Here is a 26,346-nt window from a genome sequence, read left to right as displayed (position 1 = left end):
GGTTCGAAACAAAGCGGTTTATAGTACTGCGAACGAGAATCCGGGCTGTCATTGAGTCAAGCTTAATATTATCTATTATTATTATTAGCCTAATATATACCGGTTCCTATTATACGCAGTTAAAATGACGGATCCTTGAAAAAAGTTATCATTTCTATAGATAGAAATTTTCGATGTTGCGTGACGTTTGATGGCGGCGTGACAACGTTTCAATATGTGCACTTAGAAGAAAAATAGTGCACACATTTAGTTTGACCAGTAGTATTAGATTTAATGTCAAGGGAATAAGATTTAGCTTTTGTAGGTCGAATTCCAGTAGATTCAGGTTCAGTTCAGAAACAGCAACCACGTCAAAAAAGCACTCTCCTTTTTTATAAGGCACAGGAAAGATTCGAAACCGGAAATAGACACACACACCCACTGTGAGCCAGCCGTTTGAACTGATGTTTAGTGGCAGTATCGGGTGCAAAAACCTCAAATGTTTAGTTAAGTTTAAGCTTCACTAAGGACTTTTAGCATCCACGTTGCATTTGCGGTCTCGTTTTGTGCATTCAATACGATACATTCTTGAATGTATTTTATCACCTCTCGAGGTGGAAATCACTATCAGATAATTCAAATTTTTGCTAGCTTTAACGAACATAGACGAAAATATTGTAAAGTATAATGCCTAGAAATGAAGTTTTTACACTAAACTCGTGGCGCGCCAGATCTTCCCTGGGTAAGATTTCAAATTCGGCTTGCATTCCGTTCATGATCCGAGTTTACCACTAATAAATCATCTCTATTGTGAATAGCTTCATACGATAGCTACTACCATTACGCATTCTAATGATCGACAACAGCGCCACGAAGCGGCTCCATCGTATTGGAGCTATAGAGAACAACAGACAACCCCTGAACAACTATCGAAAACAGCTGGAGGGGCAGTATCTCTCTAACCTGAAGCAAAAGCTAGAGCCGCCGCTGCTATTGCTGCGGAAGCCAGTAAACGAGGGCAGCTCTGACGTGGGAACGAGATGAAGTGCCAATAGGTAAGTAGGCAGGTAGATGCTGGCCTGTCTGTTTACAGTAGATGTGTTTGGACTTTTTAGTGCTGGTTATCGAACTGTGGATCGTTTTACTGCTGCTAGTGCTTGCATAGAGTACATCTGTCTAGTTGCCGCTATGTATAGCCCCAGGTAGGGCAAGTCAATGCTTATAAAGTGAGCTTCAGTTTAGGTATCGTGAACCCAGCTGAATACATGGCATACAGGAACGCAGCGGACAACTAGCGATTTTTCTCATCATCATATATATCATCATTTTCATAACAAAATTCTGTTTATAAGTGATCAAGGTTAGTTACATCCATTGAACGTTTCCATTTACATACAACATAACTGAAATGCAGGATCTTTTCAAGTTTGCAGAATGTCATTTTGCTAAGAAGTAACGCCAAGTACTGTAAGTTTATAGCGCAGTAGGTAAAACGTCACGACTTCTCATTAAGCTTTTTTGGGGTTCATTTCACACCTGAAATCCAGAAATGTCCTTGAATGCATTTAGTTTATAGCCTCTACCTTTGTGTGTATCGTGCAGATAAAGTATTGAACACAATTATTCTTTATTGAAATGCAAACAAGATTATTTGTGGAACTAGGTTGGCTTGATTACTGTGTGTGGTACTTTTATTATTATTATTATTGTACTTTTCCTTTTACACTTTAAAATTTGATAAGTTTAATCAAAGAAAGTACAATATCCAAAAATACAATTTTAGAATTATTTTAGTTCTTAGTACTCAACTTATTCTTAGCTTCACACTAAAAATTCGTTTGACTTAGACCATCGAGGACAATAACAAATGAAAATTAAGAAATAACTAATTATGTAATCTTAATAGTAAACAAATCAAATTGCCGAAGTAGGTGTTCGTGTAGTATTGCCTCAATTAGATATAACTTCAGATGGCTGGTTCCCAGCACGAAATGAAGTGTGCCTGATTTCGAACCTAGGGTGCCTTGCAGGCTCTCAGATTTACTGGTCTAACTTACAAGCATGATTGTCGCTTGCCCGTGCCTCTCTCAAGGGCTAAACAGTGCTCGTTGCACTTGTTGGATTCTTTTCCCTTTTCTTCCCTCTCAGTACAGATAGTGCAGAGTATCTGCATTGGCAGACGGCCACAGATTTGTTTTGGTTGAAAGGAGCATCATTTGACTGGGCTCGCCCAGCTGGGCAATGCCAGGTCCTCCTGTATTTGCGTTCACAAACATGAACACAAACTTGCACCTGTCTAGGTTGTTCCGTCGTTATTCCCTTTCTATGATATTGTGCTCACGCAAGTAGGCAGCAACAACAGCTACAACGATAGGGGATCGTTGTTAACGTGCCTCTCCCTAGCAGAACCAAAATTGTCGGAACGTCGTTTGGCGGTGGGATTAGCCAAGACACGAGTGTCAGTCGACCGAATTACCTCACGGAGTGCCATTACTACATTTTGTTGAAGCGATCAACTCACTTCGGTAAATATTTTTTTCTAGCAATACTTTAGAAAGAAAAGATTGCCGATGTGATGTGTTTTTAATTTTACTTTTACTTTACCAACTTTGTTAGCCTGAAGCGTACTTGCACAAAATTTCTAGTCAAACGGTGGTTGTACATGAGCATAAGATACTACACTATACGGTTCTTTGTCGAAAGACTTACGTAACCGGGTAGATTAGTTTAACTTTAATTAGCTGGTATGCCTCCTTTTTACTCGAAATATAATCAACTATCTATTGAGTGAAGTTATTAGTAAAAATTGGTGGAAGTATTTTTCCCTTTTTTTTTGAGGTAACGCTAGCAATTAGCACCGCGATCATCTGCTGGATCGTGTTTCTGCGTGTGTATGAACGCGTATAATTATGAACAAATAATGCAGTTACCTTATTCGATGCTACTGTTCACTAAGGACGGTTCACGGAAGGTAACCGGGCCGACAGCGTCGAAATGGTCTAGATGACTTTTGGGTGAGCATATAATGTCGTGTGTTGATAGAGCTGCTAGTGACATTATTGGGTAGAGAATAAGACCCATATCTCCACAAAGTAAGAGGAAAAACGACGGTAGTGATCAATACGCTGCTAACATTTTCCGCTTAGCAGAAAAGAATTTCGTGTGAGTACCTGCAAGCACAGCTTCTCGAGTCAGTCGAATTGAGTAGCTAGCCCAGTAATGTTCATTGTACAATCGAAATTCTCTTTTTGTGCTTCATGCGTTCAATCAGTGTATATTTTATATGCATGCATATATTTTACGATGGCCCAGCATCGCTGCGAGTTGTTCGACCTCTAGAACGGATAAAAAGCGCGTTAATCTCACGTTAACTTATCTTCGAGAAGCAGTGAAGCCGTTCGAAACAACAGAAATTGTGGATTAAACATAAAAATCGATTGATTGAAAATGTATCAACCGAATCCTTCGAACTTTTGATCAGGCATAACCGTGCGAGATGGTTCTTTCCCCAAATAAAAGATAGGTCGGACCGAAGATGCTCGTTGAGACAGGTTTTAGCGAACTAAGTCTTCTTAAGGCATATAGACGCACTCATTTGAAATTAAACTTGCTTTACTTAATGTGTTGAGTGAGTTCCGTGTCTTCCTAAGTGAAATACCCCGCGAGGAAGATCGTTTTGCTATAGGATTGAAGTTATAAAATTTATGTGAGTTCATATTGGCGATCTGATAGATAACTACGACGTTCTTTTTTAAATATACATATTTGCATATGTTTATTATAATATTTGTTTATACAAAAATGTTTTGCGTAAAAAAAAATTGTTGCTGCTTACATCAAGAAAAAACTGCGTCTTCAGTACGTTATCAGGTTTTGGTATTTATAAAAGGCCTAGGTAAGCACCGATATATTTCATGGATATATTTTGGTTTACGAATACTTCGTCGAACATGCAAATTACTATTGTTCAAAAATGGGTATTGATTGCCTTTCATGATATAGTTTCTAATGCAATACTTATCAGTGATGCTCTTTGTTTTGTTCAGCTCCTCGACTTCTTGACAAATTGAGCAACGATGGAGTTCCGTCATCGCCGAGGCGAAAATGATGAAAAAGCCTCTTCACTGACCAAATTTAGCAATGGCAATTCTACTGAGCCCGACGACCAGAATACGCAGCACCAGCATAAGGAAGAAAGAGACTCAGACGCAATAACGTCGACAACAGAGAAATACCTTCTGACCGACAGCTCACAGCTTTCCTCGGACGCAAAATTGTCGACACTTACAAAATCGTCCACTTTGTCGTCATTTAAAAAATCATCCAAGAGGCGTAGCAACCTATCAAAAGCCGGCTACGGAATCCTATGCAACGCGATTGCCGGTTTACTGATCCTTTACGTAGCTATACCGATCTGGTTCTACTCTTGCCCTTGGTTACGGCAACACATTGTTTTTTTGACGGTACTGACCATTCCGCCATTCCTTAACCTATCGAATCCTGATAGCTTTGAACTTTACTGCCCGCGAAACTTCTACGTGGAATCGGAGCCTGGTCTGAAGCTGGGGGCATGGTACATCCCCTCGATTAATGAGCCGTGTGACAAGAACGCGCCATTGACATTTGCGGGCCACGATCCAGTCGTTCTGTATCTTCATGGAAACGCTGGTTCTCGAGGTGGCACTCATCGTGTTGGTTTGTATAAATTATTAACCAGTCAGGCAAAGGTTCATGTTGTCGCCATCGATTATCGAGGATATGGAGACAGTTCTACGATAAAGATGCCCACCGTTGCCGGGCTTGTTCATGACGCAATGGCGGCGTATCGCAAAATTCGGGAGACGGTGCCAAACAAGCGCATTATTGTGTGGGGCCATTCTCTTGGCACCGGAGTTTCCACCTATTTGATGGCGAACCTCACCGAACTCAAAGATCTACCAGCTGGTCTCGTACTTGAATCACCGTTTGACATGCTGGCCAACGCCGTGAAGCACAATCCGATGGCGCGACTGCATCGGTTTATGCCGTTCTTCGAGAAGGTGTTCGTCGATTCTTTGAATAATCATCCCGCAACGAATTTCAATTCCCTCGAAAAATCCAAACTGATCAGCCCAAAACTGCCTATCGTCATCCTCGAAGCAAAGGACGACCTCGTTATACCTTTCGAGCTATCCGAAACATTGTACCAAAGTTTTCTTGAGGTGCGCCAGGGTAGACCAGATAAGGGACCGATCGATTTTGTGACCTTCGCAAGGGAATATGGATATGGGCATAAATATATCTATACGCATCCCGGTCTGGCTCAGAAAATGCGCATATTCTTTGACGAAGCTACATCATCCACCATTGACCTCAATAGTTAAAGGCGCCAAGCATATTCAAGAAACTCGAATACTATGCTCCCAATCATTGCTCGTTACCTAAATTGGGGCTAGCGTAGGAGTAATGCTCGCCTGTTAGACCCGGAGCGCCTCCGCGCCCTAAGATCTATAGATTGCAGCCCAGTTTTCCCATCATGACAAAAATCGACGAGCACGTTCGAATAACGTTTGCAAAAAGGGGACTAACATAGACGTATAAATACGTTCGACCATATCAGAAGAATTTATTTATTAGTCGTTTTCGGCTCGCCACCTCAGACTTGTTTTTGGTCTGTTCTACGAACGCAGCGTTTATTGTCGATTAGTAATCGAATCACTTAAAACAGGAACAATGAACCAACACACAATTCCATTTCATATCGTAACCATAACGTTACTTTGAAAGCTATAGTCTTCATCTTTAACAGTGAAAAAGTTCTATGAAAGTGACTTTGGCAGGTCGTCAATGCTAACATGTAAGCGCGCTGAGACGACTCTGCGGTGCTCCATTGCGTGACATAACAAACAAATATTTTTAACATAATGTCTATGTACTCTCACAGTATTATGCCAATCCAAACCTGATTTGTACTTTAGTGCCGAATGCGCAGGGGTCGTCAATGCACCAGGATATAGTAAAACAAAGAAATTATTTTTCAGTATACACACACATGCACACAGCCTTTGCTTGAATTTTTCTATATATTGCAGTAATGATTATCCTATATTGTATCCTGTTAGGGATAGAAAGATAAGGATAAAGAGAACAGAGAATCATTAACATTAGGAAAAATGCTTGTCATGTTCATGTTTGGCAGAGTAACTGTGGCGGGGTTCAAAATTGCTATTCGTAGAGCGCAAAGCTAACATATTATAAGAATGAGTACATACAAAAGCCCGTCCACAAAGGAGTTGTAGCAGCTTTGCCTACCAGTTCGACAAGTCGGGTTCGAACCCTTTGGTAGCTGTGAAATTTTTGTTTCGGGGTCGATCGCTTATAGAGCCCAGGTTTTATTCGAATAGACCCCAAAGCAGATGTCTAGGGAGCCAGAGTTTGCCAGATCATAGATGTCTGGGAAATCTCAGTATGTAAAAGACAGTAGCTTCAAGCCCGATGTAACCTTTTTTACGTAGCCGTTTGGAACGCACTGAGCGGCGTAAACGAATGGGGTCACCTAAGGGCCGGCTGAGACTCTCCTCTTCATTTTAAATTCCCAGTCTATAAGTAATTTATTCAGCAAGCAGCGAATTTGTTTAAGACTCTCGGTTCTGCTACCCTTGTAGCCTATACTAGATTTTAAATACAGGATAGCTACAGTATTTTATTAATAAACAACTGGATTAAGTGAACGATGTCGTTCGAGAAGTCAACTATTCAAAGTGGTCGTTCACGGCATCGTGTGTACGATGTACAGTTTCGACGAGCACCAAATACAAAGTTCGAGTTGAACAATCCAATTTTCTACGTGCATTCCATTTTTACACTCTTTATAAACTTTTTGTCCTATCTCTCAAAAATGAGACTGGAAGGTGTTCTGCTAAAAAAAAACTGTGACGCTTAATAGATCTGTACAAGAAAAAAAAAAGGGATATTTCTACAAAAGCAACAGCAAAATATATTTTCATAATAAACCATTATTTATGCACGACAAAGAGTAATGACAACTAAGACACACAGAGATACTAAGACGACATAGGCTTCTTACTATATAAAGCCTATATAATGATTCTATGGATGTCGTAACAAGTGCAGCGATTTATTTTCAGCATGTTTTTAGCCAGATTTCAGTGCTGACTATCGAGTACACGGTCTAACCAGTGAATACGCATAGAAAAATAGCTACATGTTTACACGTTGGATTAACCGTTAGCTCGTTTGTTGTTGGTGTATTAACTGTTATACATCACTATTATAGTGTATTTGAACTCAATTTACGTATGTTACGTCTTATTAACTTAGATATTATTATTATTATTATTCTAAAGGCCTCAAAAGCTGGTTATAAGTGTGCAGCACAGGAAATTCATAGGCGCACACGACTGTGCACCCTATGCAAACCATCACAACTGAAATAGACGAAAGAGCACCCTATTCAACACACAAAATCTTTCGAATAGGAAAGTAAACAACAACTACCTAAGTGTAAACTTACATCCGAATGGCACTATATAGAAACGAACAATTAGCGTTGCGACGTTAGTTCATTTCAAGGCGTGCAGAGAATGAAAGGTAGATGGATTACATTGGCGGAAGTGAAGAAAACTTGGGGGTCGAGTTTGGAACGACGAGATGAGCTCAATAAGTGTCTGTTCTTAGAGGTTCAAGCAATTAATATTCAGGTGAAGGATATCGGTGTTTCTGGAAAAGGATAGTTGCAAGTGTAGCGGCACCCCACACAAGTGCTACTACTTAAATTGAATGTGTTTTGTTAATAAAAGAAAGCCACCTGACAAGCTCTAAACATGCTTGATTGGGCTTGACAGAGCGTCGTGTGTTTATTGAGTTAGTTATTGTACCTATGTCTTTCAACTTTATTTTCAAAATTTCTACGTTGATGATAGTAAGCAGTGGGTACCTGGAAAACCGTGTGGCAAAACGTAAGGCAAGCGTAGGTCTGAACTCTGTATAATAAAACGTAGCATGAAGGAGCTTACCCTCAAATGGTCGAAAGGTTTTTAGGCCTTTTAACTGATCGTTTATATTGAAATGCTTGTTGGGCAGATGTTGTTAGTACAGCTATTGAGAGAGATTTTAATTTAATTTAAAATTCGGACTGTTTTTTTAGCCTAATTGGATTCTAATGAATAAAACGTAATGAGGTCAGCAAACACTGGCTATTTTGCTTCTGCACCCTCAAAACCGCCCAAAGAACATGTACTCTCCTTTTTTTCTTTAACAATGACACGCTTTCTCTTTTATAAATCAAATTAATTCGGCTATGGGAAGCACGTCTTATACCTAACAAACGCGACTCTCAGTGTAGCCTTAATGGCTGTGCCTGTCGATACATTACTCTAATGCCAACTAAAAGTTTGCTTGCTTTTTTTTGTTGTGTCGCTCCACTCCCGTTAATTGAAGTATGGCCCGCTCAGATCAACGCCAGACGAGTCGGAGATCAGCGCTAGTGTTTGACGAGCGCATGCCGCAGCACGCAAGTCCATTCGAAGACCGACACCCCGAGTGTCCCGAACGATTCACTGTGAGTCTTGAAAGGATTCGTCATTACAAACTTGAACAACGATGCGTCATCCTTCCAGTGAGTACCATTCGATTAGCAGCGCGACAACTAATAGCTTTTATGTGTGATATTGCTTTTGAATTCGAGTATTTAGTTCGTTTTTAAATTCGTTTTAACAAATATACATTGTGCCCTCTCACTCACCTAAAAAAGCAAAATGCTATAAGCATCTTATTGGTGAAATGATTAGCATGTTTCAATTCGCGTTATCTAATTTAACAACAAACTGATCATCTAAAGAGCATATTCTGATTTGTAAGTCTTGGTTACACAAGCCAATTTCGTCAGGTAGGCCCGAACATGCCATATATTTTATTACCTCCTATAAATTATGTGTGACAAAATTGAACGTGTTCTATAGTCGCGAGCGGCGACAGAAGCGGAGCTCGAGCTAATACATTCGAGAAAGCACATCGATTTAGCGAAGAGTTTGGATGAATGTACCGATACAACTTATCTTGAAGAACTTTTATCGCACTACGACTCCGTTTTCATGAATAAGCATTCATACAAACTGGCGCTACTCTCGGCTGGATGCACAATCGATCTCATGAAAGCCGTACGTAACACCTATGCTGATAAATAAACCTGATAAATAAAATGAAAAACTGCAGTCAGACTTGTTAAGCCAAGAAAACTTTCGTTATTCTTGATTTGGTTTTTTAATTAATTTAATTCTAGATGTTTCAATCGCAGTTGAGTTGCATCCCTTGTTGTTTTAGTGCCGGTGGTCTTTAGCTACTTGATTAAGGTATTAAGGCTAAGTTTTTTAACTCCCGTTTTTTACCATCGCCCTGATGCTGGGATGACAGTTAGAAAAAGAAAGTAGAGATACAACATGGCCGTTTTCGATGGGCATTTCATGCTAATTTGATCTTTTACGTTGATATATTCATAGGTTCTCGGCGGGAGTGAAGTGAGGACTGGAATGGCCGTAATTCGGCCGCCGGGACATCACGCGATGGCGGAAGAGTTTTGTGGGTCAGTTGCAGCAGAAGCATCATAAAAACGACTCTGATGGCTAAAGAGTGATAGAGGATATGAAGTAGTCCCATTCATGCTCTGCACTCTATGCTACAAAGGGTTCTAATTAAATCTATTCTCGAACAATGGGATGAAATGTGCTACAGTCTGGCCCATCGATTCTCTTTGTTTCTACTTAGCCCTAGCATAATGCACGCTACCTTCTGTGTACCACACGTAGATATACATGTATACGGAGATTTATCATTTATATGTAGGAAAATAAGAACTCGTGTTTCTTCATTTGTAGCTATTGCATTTTCAACAATGTCGCGATTGCAGCGAAGTACGCCGTGGAAAAGATGGGTCTAGAAAGGTAAGTCACATATATGTGGTCAGCTCTCAGACACAGCTCCGATAATCTAAAAAAAAAGAAACGTTACAAGTCACCTGGATCAAATCTACGGGTAGTAACGCCAATATCTATAAGCAAATATAGGATAGCTAGATGACTGACTACCTTTCCGTGTATAAAAATGCGTAGTTTTGGCTTACAGGTGGTACGGTATAATGTGTAAACGATGAAACGTCAAAATCGATTGTTATCGCTTAACCGTATTAGGCTTACCTTCAAAGCTCTACTCGAAGCTCGAAAGCGGATAGTTTGTGTTATTAAGCGGCTGTCAAACATCGACTTAGTTAACCCTCTATGTAGTTATATATTAAATAATTATAGATTTGTTACTTTATGTCCACTTTTTCGCTTTTGAATATTTAATTCCTATTTCCGTCTGAACTTGAGGGTCCTTATCGTCGATTGGGACGTACACCATGGTCAGGGGACTCAATTCTCATTCTACGACGATCCAAGGGTGTTGTACTTTTCGATTCATCGCTACGAACATGGATCATTCTGGCCGGAACTGCGTGAGTCGAATTGGGACTGCATCGGCAAAGGGCCTGGCACGGGCTACAATATTAATGTGCCTCTGAACAAAGTAGGAATGGAAAACTGGGATTATGCGGCGATTTTCCACCAGGTACGAGGCAGGAAACACATTCAGATCGATGGCTGGTCCAAGGGACACCATGAGAAAGAACCGAAAAGCTTATTTTCCATCAAATAAACTATAACGATTTTTTATATTGAGGCTTATATAAAATGTTAGAAGTAAATACATATACAGATTGAATTGGAAAACTGTTCGAAGTAGTCGGAAATATCAGTTTCTTTCGATTTGCTTGCAGATTTTACTGCCTGTCGCCTCGGAATTCCGGCCCGAGCTTATTCTCGGTAACGCCTTTGCTGTTGTACTCGTACAGATTCTGCACATGTCTCTCAAACATTTACCTATGTGATTAGAGTTTTACTGATTTAACCTGTAATAACACTGTACGTTTTAATACGTTCGTTATTACTGGATATATGACGGCTTTAAGGAGTGCAAACATAACTTAAATGCGTCCTGAAAAAACATACGGGCAAAATTTGAGTGGTCAGTAGCTTTAACTTGACAAGTCTAAGCTTAATGCTGGTAGTTGTCATTGTCGAACATTTCAGCTTGGTTTTATTATTCTAATATGTAAAGAGACCGAAAGTCAGACTGAATGTTAGTCTGATTTGTAAATTTATGCCTTTATATAAACTCATGTGAACTGACTCTTCCAAAGGATATAAGATCGATGTTATGCAATAATCGCTCAAAAGGCTAAATGACGGTCGTATGCGTATCTATTTTTATCTCAGTTTCCAGTGGCTTTGATGCATCGCTAGGCGACCCCGAGGGCGAGATGCGGGTGACGCCCGCAATGTACGCGCACATGACTCACATGTTGAAGCAGTTAGGCGTCCCTTTGGCAATCGTCCTTGAGGGCGGTTACTGTTTGCCCGCACTGGCCGAGAGTGTTGCACAGGTGCTGAAAACGCTTCTCGGCGACCCATGTCCACCGCTGATTAACAACAGAGAAGACAAAGCACGGGAGCCAAATGATACGTAAGCCACGCTTATTATGCTGTTCGCATTCTAATACTAATGTAACGTCAAGACGAATAATAGCCAGCCAAGGCTTGCCAATATTTTTCCAAGCAAGGTCTGTAATGTCTGTAATATGTAAGTCATAAGATGACGAAAAATGTAGTCTAGAATTGTCGCTTAAACAATTGCAAATTAGAAGAGTCTGTTAAAAAAATAAAATTATCTATACCAACAACTACCCGTGTGTAAAACCCTGACCTTTTGACACAGTGTGTAGGCACACATTATAGGGTTTCTAATTTTCCGCGATGTTTCCGTTGCCTATTCTTAGTCATACTGTCAATTTATAAAATGATTTTCAGGATAAAGGCCACCATTGGTCATGTTAAGTCTGCTCTGAAACCATATTGGCGGTGCTTCATCTCGGAGACATCAGACAAGATTCCCTTGCCAATCATCACCTATCGGGGCATTCTAGGTATCTGCAAACCGGAGAAATATCCGACGAAGGTATGAAAAAGAGAGTAAATACAACACGTATGTATGTGTTATAATAATAGAGATTATATTTGTTCCGATTAGATGTATATAGCCTTAAATGATATAGTGGTTTAATATATTCGTTTCAATATTTCGTTTCAAACAGTGTCGATTTAGATATGTAAAAATTAGAAATAATATATATGATAATTACTTTCTTTCTGGGAACAACGTAACCGGCGTTCTAATTAGTTGCTGTGTTACACCAAGTTGTGATACCTAAGACGGTAACTACATTTAACTGATGTTTTGCTAACCATATTGGTCAGAACTACCACATGCGTCTATCAGAAGAAGTGGAAAAGGCCACTCTTCAGGAGCAGGCTGTTCTTCGAGCACGAACCCCCCTCACAACCGCGTCGTCGCAAGATGCTGTTAAAATACTCGGTTTGTAGAATCACAATAGATTCGTTTTTCTTCTGTTTTAGTATAAGACCGAGTTCTTATAAGTGTTTTAATTAGGCACCGGTCAATTTGCTTGATATTGGTATCAGCTTCACTTACTTGCATACCGATTTGTCTCTTGTTCCTTTCAGATACCCTGGACGGAATTGAAGATCTAGCATCGCTGAAAGCTTATAGTTACCTATTAGTGAATCACATAACACTCGCTAGTGTCCAATCTTTCCTCGGAACAGCTCATCAGCTAATAATAGATTTTGAATCAGAGCCATCCGTTTCTGTCAGCCACGAGACGAATCGCGTTTCAGTCTTTCCAAAACTTTTCGAACTAAATGGCCGGGCTGATTGCTTTGTCTTAATGTATTCGCTAATTCTTCCGCTTTTCTACAAGGTTGGCGAGTTAGAGGTTTTCATCATTCTCAAAAGCATAGTAGAACCAAGAAAGAATAGATGAATGGTCCGATAATTATGGAATAATATATTACAATGTAGTCCTAGTATAGGTCAAGACAGTCAACTACCGAAAAGATTTCAATGTTTGCTTCTGTCTCAGCGATTAACTGCATTACTTAGGGGAAGGCTATCGGCGTTATCCGTTTGGTGCTTACTAACTGCCCCACAAATATTCGTCTGCAGATGTACCCCGAGTGGGTTATTATAAGGGTCGGTGGTTCTCCCCTGAGAGATTTGTTGTCGCTATGCTGTGCCCATCTCTCATGCGAAGGCGCCCTCTGGATTATCGATGGAGATTCATGGGAGCCTTTACCTATTGTGTTGCCAAGCGATTTTGATTCGGTAGATGCTACAGCTGCTCGACGACGTATTCAGGAAGCAGCCAAAGCTGTAGGCTTTGGGCTCGACAGTTTCATTAAAGGTAAACGCATATGTTTATTGCTCTTAAAAATGAGTACATACCATTGTTATTTATAATAACAATAAGCAGAGGTTGTATTCTACGCACAACATTTGTGTACTTTATTTTTCTGTTTCAGACGTGCTGCCAATTTTTGAAAAGCTACCGTTGGATCATAACCGGTCATTGGAGTCTAATTAACAGCTACTCTAATAATTACATACGTAATCCGAAGTTTTATATTGAAAAGTTTGTTCGCTAAGCGTGTCTTGCCGAATGGAGCTAATATATCTAACATGTCAACCTGCAATAGTTGTCGAAAATAAACATCGTTTCGAAGTGTGACTCATCGTTGATTTCTGCGCTGCTGTCCATGATGTTAGGTGCCTTGAGAAAATTTAGAATCATCTAGTGAATATGTAAGCTAGATAATTTCATACTCGACCTCCTGATTTAAGACATACATATATTTGTAAAATGCGAATTTATTGAACAATGCAGGTTACTCGAGCGTAAATTGCCATAGAAACTAACCACTAATCACGTTAGCTCAACGTCATTAGAAACAACGCGGCGATCTGATATATGAGCGGGTAATCTAACACTAGACGACCGCGTCGCGCCGAGATTGATAAAATCCGAAAAAATGTATATGTTGATAACATAAATATGAATAGACCAACAAACATTTTTGTTGGTTTTCGAAAAATGTTTTTTTTTAATATAGACACAGTATGAACCTTGAAACAAACGTGTCAGAGAGGTGTATGTAACTAGCCGCTAAGAGCAGGAAATAATGGGTTGATCTTCCAGGATAGCAGGACGCTTTCTTAAAGCATCTTAAACAGAAAGGGCCTTTACTGTTCAACATGGCTGTATTGGACATACTGATGGCTAAACGATCACATTAGGTGACATTAGCTTGTTAACATAATATATTACCTATTTGTTTATTCATAACAAAACGGAATAAACCGAATGCCCCGCAGATTAATAAAACTAGTACAAACAAACATGCTGCCAAAGTGAGCTAATCTGAACCGAAGAATCTTCCTCGAGTAGAAATTGGAGCACATATCTATTATCATGCTAAAGATACGATGCTTTTTAGGCATAATTACATCGCTACTCTGCTTGTATGTTTATATATGCTTCTCTTATCTAAAAATATATGCTAGAAATCACGCCGAAATTCTTAAAAATCCTGTTTTCTAACGTTTCCATCATATTAAAAATATCTAAAAAATATAGCATACGTTTTTCTTCCCTGCAGAGTCATCCCATAGATGACTTCTTGTACTTGAATCATATTCGGTACAGACGCGTTATCTTACTTAGCGCATTTAGACACCGGTGTAAATTAACATATCTACATGAGCGCTTCTGCGCGCGACTTAACAATTCATATTGCACGCGCATCCATTATTGAAAGTCGTACGAACTGGCGAACGATACCTGTTAAATTGGGCGATTCTTGCAGTTGCGTATGCCCGTAACACCGTTCACCTTTCAACGCCTTGAACATGACGTTATACATGGTTGATGAAACTTCTCCCTCAGTGTCATCATAATCTGCATCGCTATTTCTCTTCTCCGCTGTTGTTGACAAATTAGAAATTCTATTGCCATTCCTACGGTCAATATGAGTGGTATTGAACATCACCTCAAGACGGTACCGAAGCAGGGTTTTATACAACGAAATCCCCAGTGCGAATGGTACGACCCCGTCGCATTTAGCATGAAGGATTAGTATCGGCAAACTAGTGTCAATGTGTGTGACAGCTTCCGATGAATCCAGGTGGGTAGCAGGATCTCTGCGTAGTGAATCAAGATAAACCTGTTCGAAGCAAGGCAAAATCCGCAGAGGATAGGTTAGCACATGGGATCGTAAGGTATTAGCAATATGATCAAAAGGAGCTTCTAAAACAAGGCCAGCTGGAACATCGCCGATGCGAGTCAGTTCGGCTAAAAGTGGATTTGCCACACCGGTGCCCATAGAGTAACCCCAGACAACAATTCGTTTGGCTTTAACCTTGGTTCGTATGTTTCGGTAGACGGCAAGTGCATCCTGAACAAACCCCGTCGATGTTGGCACACCTGAACTATCGGCGTAACCACGATAATCAAAAGTCATTACACTCAGGTTCATGTCAGTTAGCACCCGATAAAGATTAATGCTATGGTGGCTCGCACGGTTATCTTTGTTTCCATGTAAATACAGGAAAATCACAGGTTCGCCACCTGGAAGAAGTTGCGGCTGAGCTACGGTATTATTCCCTGCTAGATACCAAACTCCGAGATCGATTCCCCGTTCTGATAAAACAGAATAACTGTATCCGTTAGCAAAACCGTACGCGCTTGGTTGCTCCGATACAGATCCCCAAAAGTTCCAATAAATGCTCTTCCGTCTAATCCAAGGACAAGTGTAGAACCAGCCAGGTATGACTATTAAATCCATTATAAACAATAAGACTATTAAATAGAGAAGAGTTTGCCACCGTTTACGCAGGCTACAGCAGCGTCGCAATTTCTTATGGCTTCGTGCTGTATCCAGGGGTTTTGTTGAGTTCAAGCTCATCTGGCTGCTAATGGACGCCTGATAGCTCTCCGAATATTCACGGCTAGCGTCCTTTTCAAAATGTTCAACCTGATTTCCAGCCAAGTCATCTCCTGGCATCGACACATGGCGACACTCATTCTCTACAATGGACTTCTTGAGCGAAAGGGGTTCCTTTAGGGGTGCAGACATTTCCATTTGGCTTTTAGGAAAAGTTTTTCCTGTTTACATGAACTTAAATTTCGCCTGAACGGGTCAAGCGCAATAACGGAAAAACGGTTGGCCACATTTACTCTGCTCACTTCGCGTGCTTTTGTGTCAGGTGCCACACCCAGGTAGCAAATGCATCCTAGCCAATTGACCCAATAGTTGCTGCTGCCATTGCTGATGCCTATGACCCGTAGATTAAATACGGGCTTGCTCTCTGTGACAACTGACGACAACCCACAGCACATCCCTAATAGTTGTCCTAAATCGTTTGCAGATTTATTAGGGAATAAACCTTTGGTAGGAGCACTATCGACCCAAGCGGATTGACTGAATTATATTTAGAGATAATTTGAGATTTACACAGACATCCAGTCAAGAATCGGAGTCAAATATTGGTGCAGATAACCACGGCACAGCTGGCCTTGTTGTCGTTAACGCATCGGTTGTGCGGCTAGCTGTTGGCTGAAAAGGACTGAGATAATCAGATCTCACGAAATTTTAGCTTGTTACCGATAAAATAGCATGCTACCTGTATGGTTTGAAAATAAACGAAGGACGTCTGGTCAAGTGAACAAGTTTTGTCAGGTGCACATTTTAACACAGTTCGGAAGAAAATTAACAGTTAATTAATTTAACTAGCTGCCACTAGCCCTTTTGGCTATCTGTGAAAAGAAATACAAAAAAAAAATGTAGTATAATCCAAGTATAGTCGAAGCAATGCTAACATGATTTCAACGCTGAGGAACAGCTTTTACTGCACCTTATGCATATGCAGAATGCTAAATGAAACTGTCAAATATGCGTATTGTCTTATGCAGACGCATAATACAATGTGCATATTATTACACAGTTAGTGTGATTAAAGAAAAACCAAACATTGTTTGGATTTATAATCCACGCTCACTCATTGCTATATTTATGGTATTTGACTGGCGTATCCTACCACCGATGCTTAGGAACTGGCATAGCTTTCAAGTGAAAATTTCTTTTATGTATGGAAACCGCATCACAACTAATCAAAATTTAAAACCTCTGGTTTATTCATTCAGATTCCTTCAGAATTGCATATTATTGCTCGAGATTATAAGGAAAGCATTTCATAATTGAAATATCTCCCTATTCAAAATATACGAATGTTCTATCTTTTGACATTTTTTTTCAATTCAATCTATGCGTTATGTTGGTTAGGAGCACATTGGGCCTTAGTTACTGCCCTATCATTTGTCACCATTTCAGTATGGACCTCAGCAGACCACAAAAAGCAGTAGAAACGAGGAGCCTTTTACGGACAAAAGGAGTGTTTTCATTTTTGTCAGAAGCACTCGTTTCATAAAACAGAGCTTCAGGACAGCGCGCAGTTTGATGCCTTCATATATTAACAATGACAATAAGCGCATTTACTAACGAATCAGGCAGGCTACGGACAATCGGCGTCCAGAGGCTGATTTAAATTTACTATATACAAAAATACAGTGTCAGCATTGTTTGACCGTTTCATTTATGCTAATTCGTTTAGTATAAGTGATTACATGGAAATGACCCGTTCTAAAAATATGGACAGACAAATGTGCCTATCCGTTAGCAGCGCTCAACCGCCAGCCTTTAATGCAATAAACGCAATAACCGCCAATAAGTTGCAAACGACAGACGATAATCTTAACCTGTTAAAGGCATCGAAGGTACCTGTGGGGTTGAGATGTAAATGAAGACGCGTGATTTCTTAGCGATAATATAATTGTGTTGTCAGAAATGCGGAAAAACGTAGTGAAACGTTCAAAGCTTTCCGTTACACGATCGATGGCGCTGAGTGAATGTGAGGACGCTTTGTCTATCGCTTGCTAAATATCTTTGTACAATTTATTTACATTCCTCGTTATTAATTTTTTTTATAGTTGTTCACTTATTGACGATCTATATGCAGCAGGAACGGCTACATATTGAAGTTTTGGCTTTGGAAACATCGTCTATCAAGTCGACTAGCTTGGCTATTTTTCATCTCTACCTCGTCATGCTGCTGCTTACTGCTGAAGTTGTTCTTCCTACTAACTTGAAAAGTAGGAACTCTCTGTTTCGAGTATGTTATAAGCTTATGCATATGAAAGAGAAAACACTAATCATTTTCTATTAAATGTAAAATGTTCTATTTCTTTACACAAATTGTTCCTACATTTCGAATCGTCACCTTTAATAAATCAGCATATAATTTTCTTTCTCTTATTTGTTCATGGAGTGTCAACAACACGCGAACTCGTTCTACTCCACCGAAGATGTCTGTACATTGCCGTTCCTTGCCTCATAGTTAACTTCATTACTAGCTTCGCACCACTTTCTAGATCAGCTGATCAAATCAGTATCTATAACGGCCAACCTGCAAATAAACGCGTACGAAAGACATGATCCCTTCTGAACAAAGCACCAAATCAACTGTCTCCTCCCTCTGAGTTGTCCAACTTTTCGTTCAATTGGCTGGTCTCTTTTAATCCGATGTTGAAGAAATTCTAGCTCTAAGCCTTTTCTGGCGTTAATTTCAGGCCTCTTATTTGACCCGTTTGGTCACGCCTGGTCCCCTTAGTTGAAAGAGCAACAATGAGGAAAATATGCGGGTTTAGAAACGATCGCGCTTTTACGACAACTTCAAATTTATCGTACATTGCACGAACTGATCATTGACAAATAATCAGTTGCCCTTTTCTGCTAACACTGAACGTACACTAATTGGAACATTCAGATGAAAATAACTCCATAGGAGAATCACGCTCCTCCTTTCGAAACTGTCGTCTAGGGCGCTTTACGATGATATTGTCCGACTTCGTAGGTTTCTGCTGAATCTTCACTTCACAAGTTCATTACTTGGACTTTTTTTTGTTTCTATCCAAAAATCGATAGGTATCCTTCCTAAACGCGTATTCTAAACCCGACGCAAACGTAGTCGCCGCCGTCAGCCACCACAAAGCATAGAAAGCTGGATGATCCGTGTACTGGAATACTGCTGCACCCAATGTCGTGGCACACAGGCCCAGCTGAATGGTCGTGTTCGCTTTGCTGAGGAACGTTGGTTTGAATTTAATTGATGCTATTGACGGATCGAAATACCTAAGCAGGGTTTTCGGCCTGGGTAGTGACTTGAAGCGTAAGTAAAACGAGGCCGCCATCAGAGTGACATCACGGAAGATCGCGAGCATGGTTAACTGTATGGGAATCAAACCCGCGTAGGTGAGTGTGAGAAACAGTGTTCCAACGAGAACCTTATCGGCCAGTGGATCCAAAACCGTACCTGCCATACTTTGTTGGCTCGGCCATCGTCGAGCGATCTGCCCATCAAGAAGATCTGTTACAGCTGCGTATGTGAACAGGTTCAATGCCAATGAATAGCTGCCGGTGCAAACCCAAAAGCCGAGAAGTGGTGTACTGACAATTCTTGACACAGATAGAAGATTGGGTATCGTTATAATATTTTCCTTATAGACCTTAATTCGTTGTTTAGCTATAGTTTTCGCCAGACGCACCCGGGCCGTTACCTGGGCTCGCCGTCGATCCAAGCTGGCTTTGTTCTCTTGAAATGCTTTTCGTTTGGCTGCGAGTGTCTCCCGCGTGATCGTCGATGTCGCTGCTGTTGTGGTCGTCGTTGACTGAACACTTTGGCTGTACTTTCGTACCTGCTAATTGACATAATGTTATTAGAGTATAGCTTAAATTTATGTTGAAATGGATAGATTTAAATGCCTAAATAAAACAAAGCCTGTTTTCTTTCAACTGATTGTGTTCACCAGTCCTGTTTGTCCATTTTATGGCTTTCAAGACAAACTGCTCGGTTTTTTTTTATTAAATTGAAACAAAACCTGTTTGCTAGAGCTAGTTAGTGGCCTACTAAGTCACACTCTAGATTACAAGAGCTCCCACACAAATGTTGGCTATCTCAATATACTGTTCAACAATTTGCGAAAAAAAAAACTATAGTTTCCTACCCATTGGTTGCCTGGAAATGGCAGACTGTCCCTAATGATTGAGGTATATGGACAGAAATTTGGTAGCGTTCCATAATGGAGTAACGGCAGGAAGGCTTTTGCTCTTAACAGACTGGTGTGGTTATGACCGGGTGTTCCGAATATAGCCACATAGCGAGCGACGAGCATCGCGGCGATCCTGTATGAGGTTGTACAGCGGTATTAGCTCCTTAAGCGAGGGCGGGCACTTAACGAACACATCCAACGGTGCTTCGCCTTTAAGTAATACAAGCAGGCAGTGTACTATGCCATAGTCCTCGATGCGCTCACAGATGACCACGTCTTCGATTAAATCGCCCGGCAGAAACGTCGATGAGATAGTTATGAAGCCGAGAAATGTCCGCGAGACATGCACCCCCAGTGAGTCGACATACAGAAACGTCTCGTCGAAGAATGCGGTGGAGCTACGAGCTTCAAGGCCGGCAGAACCTAGACGACGAATTTCCATGAAGCTATAGACAAAAAGCATAAGGGAAGGAGACACATCAGAGTACAGAAAAGACGGCAATTATAAACGATACGCGGTGCATTAAATCTTCGGTTCGTTCGAAAAATCGTATGAGACTGTAAGAGCTTTGCGAAAAAGTAAAAAAATGCTCCAAGGTTATGCAAATTTTGTATATATTGACTCCTGTCCACTATCGCGCATGTAAAAGTTAAATCAATACTTTCTACCGAAATACACACGATATAATTCAATAAGCAATATTAACAAACGATACTTTTTCTGTTTTATTAACCTTTGTTTTTGCACAAGTCTTTAACAATAATGTTTGTGCAACCAATCTGTCGCTTGCAGCAAAACCATGTAATCAGTTTTAACTGCGAGGTTATAGTAATCGTAGTATATTTAGAAAAATTGTATAGTAAAGTCATACATACCTGAAAGTTCAGCTAGTAGAATACAAAATATTAATCTGCCGCGGATTGCAAGGTGTAAATTTATGTAGTACATCGTAATAAATCTCATTGAATAACTAATAATTCGTCATAATGGCGTTGGACATAATGCAGTCATCTTTGAAGCGACAGAAAAATATTCCATAGAAGCTAACGGAGTATTCAATAGAAAACTAAGAATAACTTTCAGTAACACACAAAACGCTTCGATAATGAATATTAAGTATGGTACAACATGATACGAGTAATAGCCTCATTGAGTTGCTTATATTTCACAGCATTGTTTATTATGCTCGTACATATTCAAGCTACCGATACTCTAAAAATGCTTTTCCCGTACCTGATATAGCTGGATTTCATACTTTTTATACGGTTTTCTATATGAGTTTGATTTATAATCTAATCTCATTAAACAGCGATAAATACTGATCATCATGAATACAAAACTTACAACTTTTAACAAGTGCTACTATTATTTGGCGTCCGCAACAAGCACTCTGGCTTCATGAAGATAGTTCGTGCGCCTTTGAATGTATATAGACAAGGCAAATTGTTTCTCAATATTTCGGCATTTTGCGTCCGATTCGCTCGACTAATAGAATGTAAAGGAGTTTACGGGCTATCTACAGCCTGCTATCGAATTGAACTGATAACACGCAATCGATGAAATCAAATCTACTTCAGCTGTAATCCTGCGTATAGCTGCTACTAATTAACCCAGTTGTTGCCCCTGGAGACAACTGACCTCTGAACATAAATTAGCCTTGACAGTGCACCGTAGGTATCAGATGTCCAAAGATGAAACAAGCTACAGGTCAACAACCGTCCTTAAAAAGAAGAAAATAGTTCTCAAAAAACAAATTCAGGTGCCGTTTACCCCCTACACTTTACTCTATTTGATAATACGGTTCGATAAAAGCAAAATAGGGGCGGGCAGACTACACCCTTGACAGTGATTCTTTGCTAGAATTTATTCTGCTAGTACTGTATTACTCACTGTCGTGGTACCGTCGTGAATAGCTCCAGACAGCTCACATGCACGCAGCGGTTCTGGGGAACTATCAATAATAAACATACTGCACTAATCAACGGAATGCACAGTTCAACGCCAGACAAGCCGGGCTGCTCACGTGGGAGACCGCGAAATTGGAGAGACAGGTGAGTCGCGCGCAGTGTATGAGGGTGATCGGAGGAGAAGATTTCCGGTAAAGGGTTCGGCCGTCTGTATGACAAACAGATTTGAATAAAATCGTGCAGTTTTGCGGCTAGGGGGAAATCCTGATTTCACAGGTCTGCGAGTTTCACACTAGACACGTTGGTCATTGGTGATACATGTGATTCATTCCAGAACTCCTTTTCTAAAGCAAAGAGAACTTAGAAGCAACCGGGAGCTTCTGTATATCCACTGTAAGTCCCCTCACAGTTTTGAAGTGTGTTTCTCAGGGTTAATGGAGCAGACTTGGGTGTAGCGAGTTATGTATTAATTCAGTTCACAGCCTGATTAAGAAGAAGTGTATGTCAAGATTTTGCTAAAGGTTCTTTTTTCTTTCTGACTACACTGATCTGCTGAAAATGTTGGATTCAACTTCAGCTGATTCTCCATGTCTACGGTTTCTCCTCGGTGAACAACTTATTGACCGATGCATGGAGTTTAAACATTTAATTGAACGTTCCCCGTTTCTTGTTCACTATAACAAAAACATCCGTGCGGCAAATATCGATAGCGCAATAACAAATGTGAAAGTATACCATGTGCGAAGATTCATTTTTATGTCGGTGCTACTAGTTCAGCTCTTCTCTATTTTACCGGACACAGGTAGCCTTCTGTCGTAATACCTCAGACAAATTTACTCATTTAGACACTGGATTGAGTAAAGAGTCACGAGTAAGAAAGTCTACAGATTAACCGACGGAATCGGCGATTCCAAGAAAAACATTCCTATAAGTCGGAATGCTTAAACCCGGCAGCGCCCGGGGCATGCTCCTGATGACTGGCGGTCAGCTGTGCTATCGACTGAACTAAAAACCCTTCGATTTTAACCATATTTAGGCAAAACGAAAAGTTGATAAAAACAAACCGTAGCAGTTAGATCGACCCAGAATCACTAAGTTGCACCGTCTTCATATACTCTGCAGTTTTCGCAATAAGGACATCTTGTCGAAGCTAAGATACAAAGATTGCGTTCAAACAAAGAGAGCGTAGTATTTATTGTTCTATTTTTTACTTGCGGGTAAGTAGTCTTTTATAATACCGTGTAGCGAATACGGAATCATTGCCGAACGCAACTGTATTGGCTAGGAGGGAAACATAATCAATCATGATGAATAGGCGTCGTCCTATTTTTTCGGTGTAAAGTATGACCCGCTGCCGAGTGGTCTGTCAGGATGTGTTTTGGTTTATAATAACACATGGATAGGTTGTTACGGCTAAACGGTGTCTTTACTCAGTGAACCAACCATCTGTCTAAAATTTCATCGTGAGGATAATTATCACTTTAGATTTAGTGTGCTCAACGAAGAAATGTGTTTTTTCGCACGTGCCCTAAACATGTTGGGACCTGTTTGGAAATTCGCTGCCATTGCGCTATCTAGTAGCTTAAGTAAAATGTTCCTCTTGATTTTTTAATAAGCGGGCCTCTTTATATCCCAGATGACTCAAACGACCTCTGTAATTAATAAGGCTAAGGAAAGCATAATATTTATCGAACTTCGCGTTTAACTATGTCGATTGTCATAATAATTGTATGCTGGTGTACCTGCACTTCTGTTCGAGCTATCTGCTTAGTTGCAATTATTAAAGAGAACTAAGTCATTTAATACTAGAATCAAATGGTAAATTATCGTGACATTTCAGTGAATTACTAATCACTAAAATAGAAAAAAGCGTATCTTTTTTTTTGGATAATTTCCGTAATAATTACGGATTAATTAATAATTAACGTTCGTACACGACATAATCAATAATTTTCTTATTATTTTCTATTGCGTATGTTAACAGAACAAATGCACTTCTGTTAGCTATATGCAATCAAGTCTCTTAGAATGAAATGTGTTATAAATCTCAAGTGCGACGTTGCCGCACAGCGTTGCGTTAGTTTCAAAGGGGTCAACTAAAGATACTCTGAACAAAAAAAGTACCTGTTATTCAAAAAAGTTCCGGTAGTACCAATGCGATAAGAAGGCTGATGAGTCCTGTTTTCGATGTGACCCGTTAACTTGTTGAATTGATTTGTTTAACGCTGACTTTTTCGTTGCCGTTCAAAACATCAGTTAGGCATTTTTTTCGAGTACTGTTTTCAATAAGGAAAAAAAATTTTAATTATTTACAAACTAAATGCAACGAAAAATAATAACAAAAAAAAATACTGTAATAATTCCCCGTAGCTAAACCTACTTTTTTTCTTCGGAAACATTTTTTTTACCAAATATACATTTAACTTAACCTAACTGGACACTTTAATCGTAGGCATATTCAGACAAGCGGGTTATGATTATTAGTTTTCTTTTCGTGTGCCCTTAGTGATCTATAGTGCAGTCATTTAGGTTACTTAGCGAAACAGATAAGGCTTGTCTTAAGTGGATTCGCAGACCAGAATTTCTGAATACATGTAAACACCCAACAATAAAAGTTCGGTTACTTAAAAGTACTTTGTCACAGGTTGAATAGTTTCGGAAACGGATTTATCACGCTACGCTCAGTCTTCGCAGTCTTGTGTGCACCCCTGTCAAGAATGAACGCTCTACAACCATTTCAGTGTTTTCGCCAAGAACTCGTAATCTCTAGCAACTTCTATCACACAGTGATGAGTGCCTAAAGAAAATTATAAAGTAGATGACCCCCTATCGAAGACACTCAACCGAAACAGAAACAGCTGCCGGCTCTAGAGCGACATTCTAACACAAAATAAGATTCAGCCTAGCTTTGTTCTACGAGGCAGTGATCTATGTCATACCTTTCTATCCGGTCATTTATCACAGAACAAGGGCGAGGTTCTTTGTTGGCGTCACTATACCTTACGCAATCCAGCTGCAACCGTCTCGCCTTCGTGCAGTTACCCTTCGGCAATATCGTTTTGTTCTGAGGGATCATTCACCCTCTACGTTGTGCCGTTCTAGGTTCGAATAAACGTCTTCTCCCGTGTATTAAAGGTATACAATAAAAGGAAGAGTAGCTAGGCAATCTCTGTGACTGACTCCGCGATCCCTATCTGTCCCACGTAAAACGTGTTTAAAACATGTTCACGCATATTCCATTGACGTTGCAGGAGCCATCCAGTTATGGCTCCCGAGGGTACACTCCAGCAAAAACGCTACGGTACTAAATAGGTCTAGGTAAACTAGTTGATAGTAACTGACGCAACGCGCTCCATTTTCTTTACGGTGGCAACTAACGTTGAAGATGAGACCTTGTTTTTCAGAGGGCAATAACAATCGCGAAACCTATCCAGCATTCAACGTTGTCAACAGAGAGAAGCCCGTGTTGCGGCTATTTGTTTCGCTGTTACTGCTACGTCTGCTACTACTGCCACCTGGTGGAAACGCTGGCTAAACTCGAAAATGATAGCCGCGTATGGCACTCGAATCATTGACTCTCTACCACTACCATATTGTGACTCGTCAAAATTGACCTAATAGCGACTTGCCACGTGGGTCACTGCGACGCTCAATTAGACGGGGGTGTGATTTAACCTAGAGTGTCCATCGTTTCGTTGACAGTTTTGCCATTAAGTGGATCGACTAAACGAACAGTGGTTTATGTGAATGTCGACTTTAAAGCAAAACGCTTCGATATACGCGAGCCATTGGCGCAAATATTCGCCTCGCTCGTCTAAGGACAGAAGGCACCAACTAAACTGACTCTATTTCTGTCCATTAGCGTGGGTATTTTTTTGAAGGTATCAGTCTGAAGACGACGCTGTGTCTCGTCCTTTATCTATTTTTCTCATAATCTCTGCGGAACGCTAGAGATTCAAGATAGTTTTAGGGGGAAACAACGTAATAGCATTCGATTTGTAATCGCTCACCGGCACAAGCAAATTACGGTGTCATAACTAAACGGTTAACGCTGCTTCTTGAAGCATGCATGGTTCAGGTCGGCCTTGCTAGTTAAGATTCGGCGCAACGCAAGCAAGCCTGTACCGACATCGACGAAACATTGCAGTTTACTCCGCGTAAACTGGCATTTAATGTTGCGTTGAAACGTTAAACCGTTGCTGCTTTACGAGAGCTGCGTAACTGTGACAGCTTGGGTACATCATCGACAACCTCAACGGTTTACAGTGATGTCCACAAAGCGATCTATTAATCAGCGTCTGTGACATTTGAACAAGTGATAGAACAGAAATGATAGAACTCCTACGAAG

General features: G+C 40.4%; 4 protein-coding genes across 16 annotated transcripts; 2 read left to right on the top strand and 2 right to left on the bottom strand.

Moving 5' to 3' along the window:
• The first annotated feature begins 892 nt into the window (after positions 1 to 892).
• On the top strand, positions 893 to 13,668 carry HDAC6 (histone deacetylase 6). 6 transcript variants are annotated; one of them, XM_022849294.2, is made up of 13 exons: positions 893 to 1,034; positions 8,419 to 8,596; positions 8,940 to 9,137; positions 9,477 to 9,559; positions 9,852 to 9,917; positions 10,344 to 10,581; positions 10,790 to 10,835; positions 11,289 to 11,535; positions 11,880 to 12,027; positions 12,327 to 12,444; positions 12,594 to 12,850; positions 13,096 to 13,333; positions 13,452 to 13,668. In XM_022849294.2, exons 2-13 carry the CDS (start codon positions 8,420 to 8,422, stop codon positions 13,511 to 13,513), a joined length of 1,878 nt encoding a protein of 625 aa, XP_022705029.1. In that variant the 5' UTR covers positions 893 to 1,034; position 8,419; the 3' UTR covers positions 13,514 to 13,668. The 6 variants fall into 6 exon arrangements, with proteins under 6 accessions (XP_022705029.1, XP_022705026.1, XP_086828273.1 ...); XM_022849291.2 differs by lacking the exon at positions 893 to 1,034 and adding an exon at positions 1,078 to 1,181; XM_022849295.2 differs by lacking the exon at positions 893 to 1,034 and adding an exon at positions 1,241 to 1,339.
• LOC111269577 (lysophosphatidylserine lipase ABHD12) lies at positions 3,108 to 7,822 on the top strand. The gene is made up of 2 exons (XM_022849298.2): positions 3,108 to 3,685; positions 4,026 to 7,822. The coding sequence occupies exon 2, from the start codon at positions 4,056 to 4,058 to the stop codon at positions 5,340 to 5,342; it is 1,287 nt and encodes a 428-aa protein (XP_022705033.1). The 5' UTR covers positions 3,108 to 3,685; positions 4,026 to 4,055; the 3' UTR covers positions 5,343 to 7,822.
• Positions 13,669 to 13,779: 111 nt separating the features above from the next.
• CLS (cardiolipin synthase) lies at positions 13,780 to 25,384 on the bottom strand. 8 transcript variants are annotated; one of them, XM_086972150.1, is made up of 5 exons: positions 24,937 to 25,036; positions 24,122 to 24,273; positions 20,045 to 20,535; positions 19,598 to 19,738; positions 13,780 to 15,149 (listed from the first exon to the last, which is right to left on the bottom strand). In XM_086972150.1, exons 3-5 carry the CDS (start codon positions 20,210 to 20,212, stop codon positions 14,715 to 14,717), a joined length of 744 nt encoding a protein of 247 aa, XP_086828276.1. In that variant the 5' UTR covers positions 20,213 to 20,535; positions 24,122 to 24,273; positions 24,937 to 25,036; the 3' UTR covers positions 13,780 to 14,714. The 8 variants fall into 8 exon arrangements, with proteins under 8 accessions (XP_086828276.1, XP_022705034.1, XP_022705044.1 ...); XM_022849299.2 differs by lacking the exon at positions 13,780 to 15,149 and having other exon boundaries at positions 17,096 to 19,738; positions 24,937 to 25,384; XM_022849309.2 differs by lacking the exon at positions 13,780 to 15,149 and having other exon boundaries at positions 17,096 to 19,735; positions 24,937 to 25,279.
• On the bottom strand, positions 15,156 to 16,813 carry LOC111269598 (lysophosphatidylserine lipase ABHD12; the record flags this gene model as incomplete). Its single annotated transcript, XM_022849323.2, has 1 exon — positions 15,156 to 16,813. A coding segment is annotated over exon 1 (912 nt), but the record flags the coding sequence as incomplete, so codon positions are not given.
• Positions 25,385 to 26,346: the final 962 nt, after the last annotated feature.

This window comes from Varroa jacobsoni, unplaced genomic scaffold, assembly GCF_002532875.2.
Source record: "Varroa jacobsoni isolate VJ856 unplaced genomic scaffold, vjacob_1.0 scaffold_1398, whole genome shotgun sequence".
NCBI lineage: Eukaryota > Metazoa > Arthropoda > Arachnida > Mesostigmata > Varroidae > Varroa > Varroa jacobsoni.
This window is presented reverse-complemented; position numbering and strand designations above follow the sequence as displayed.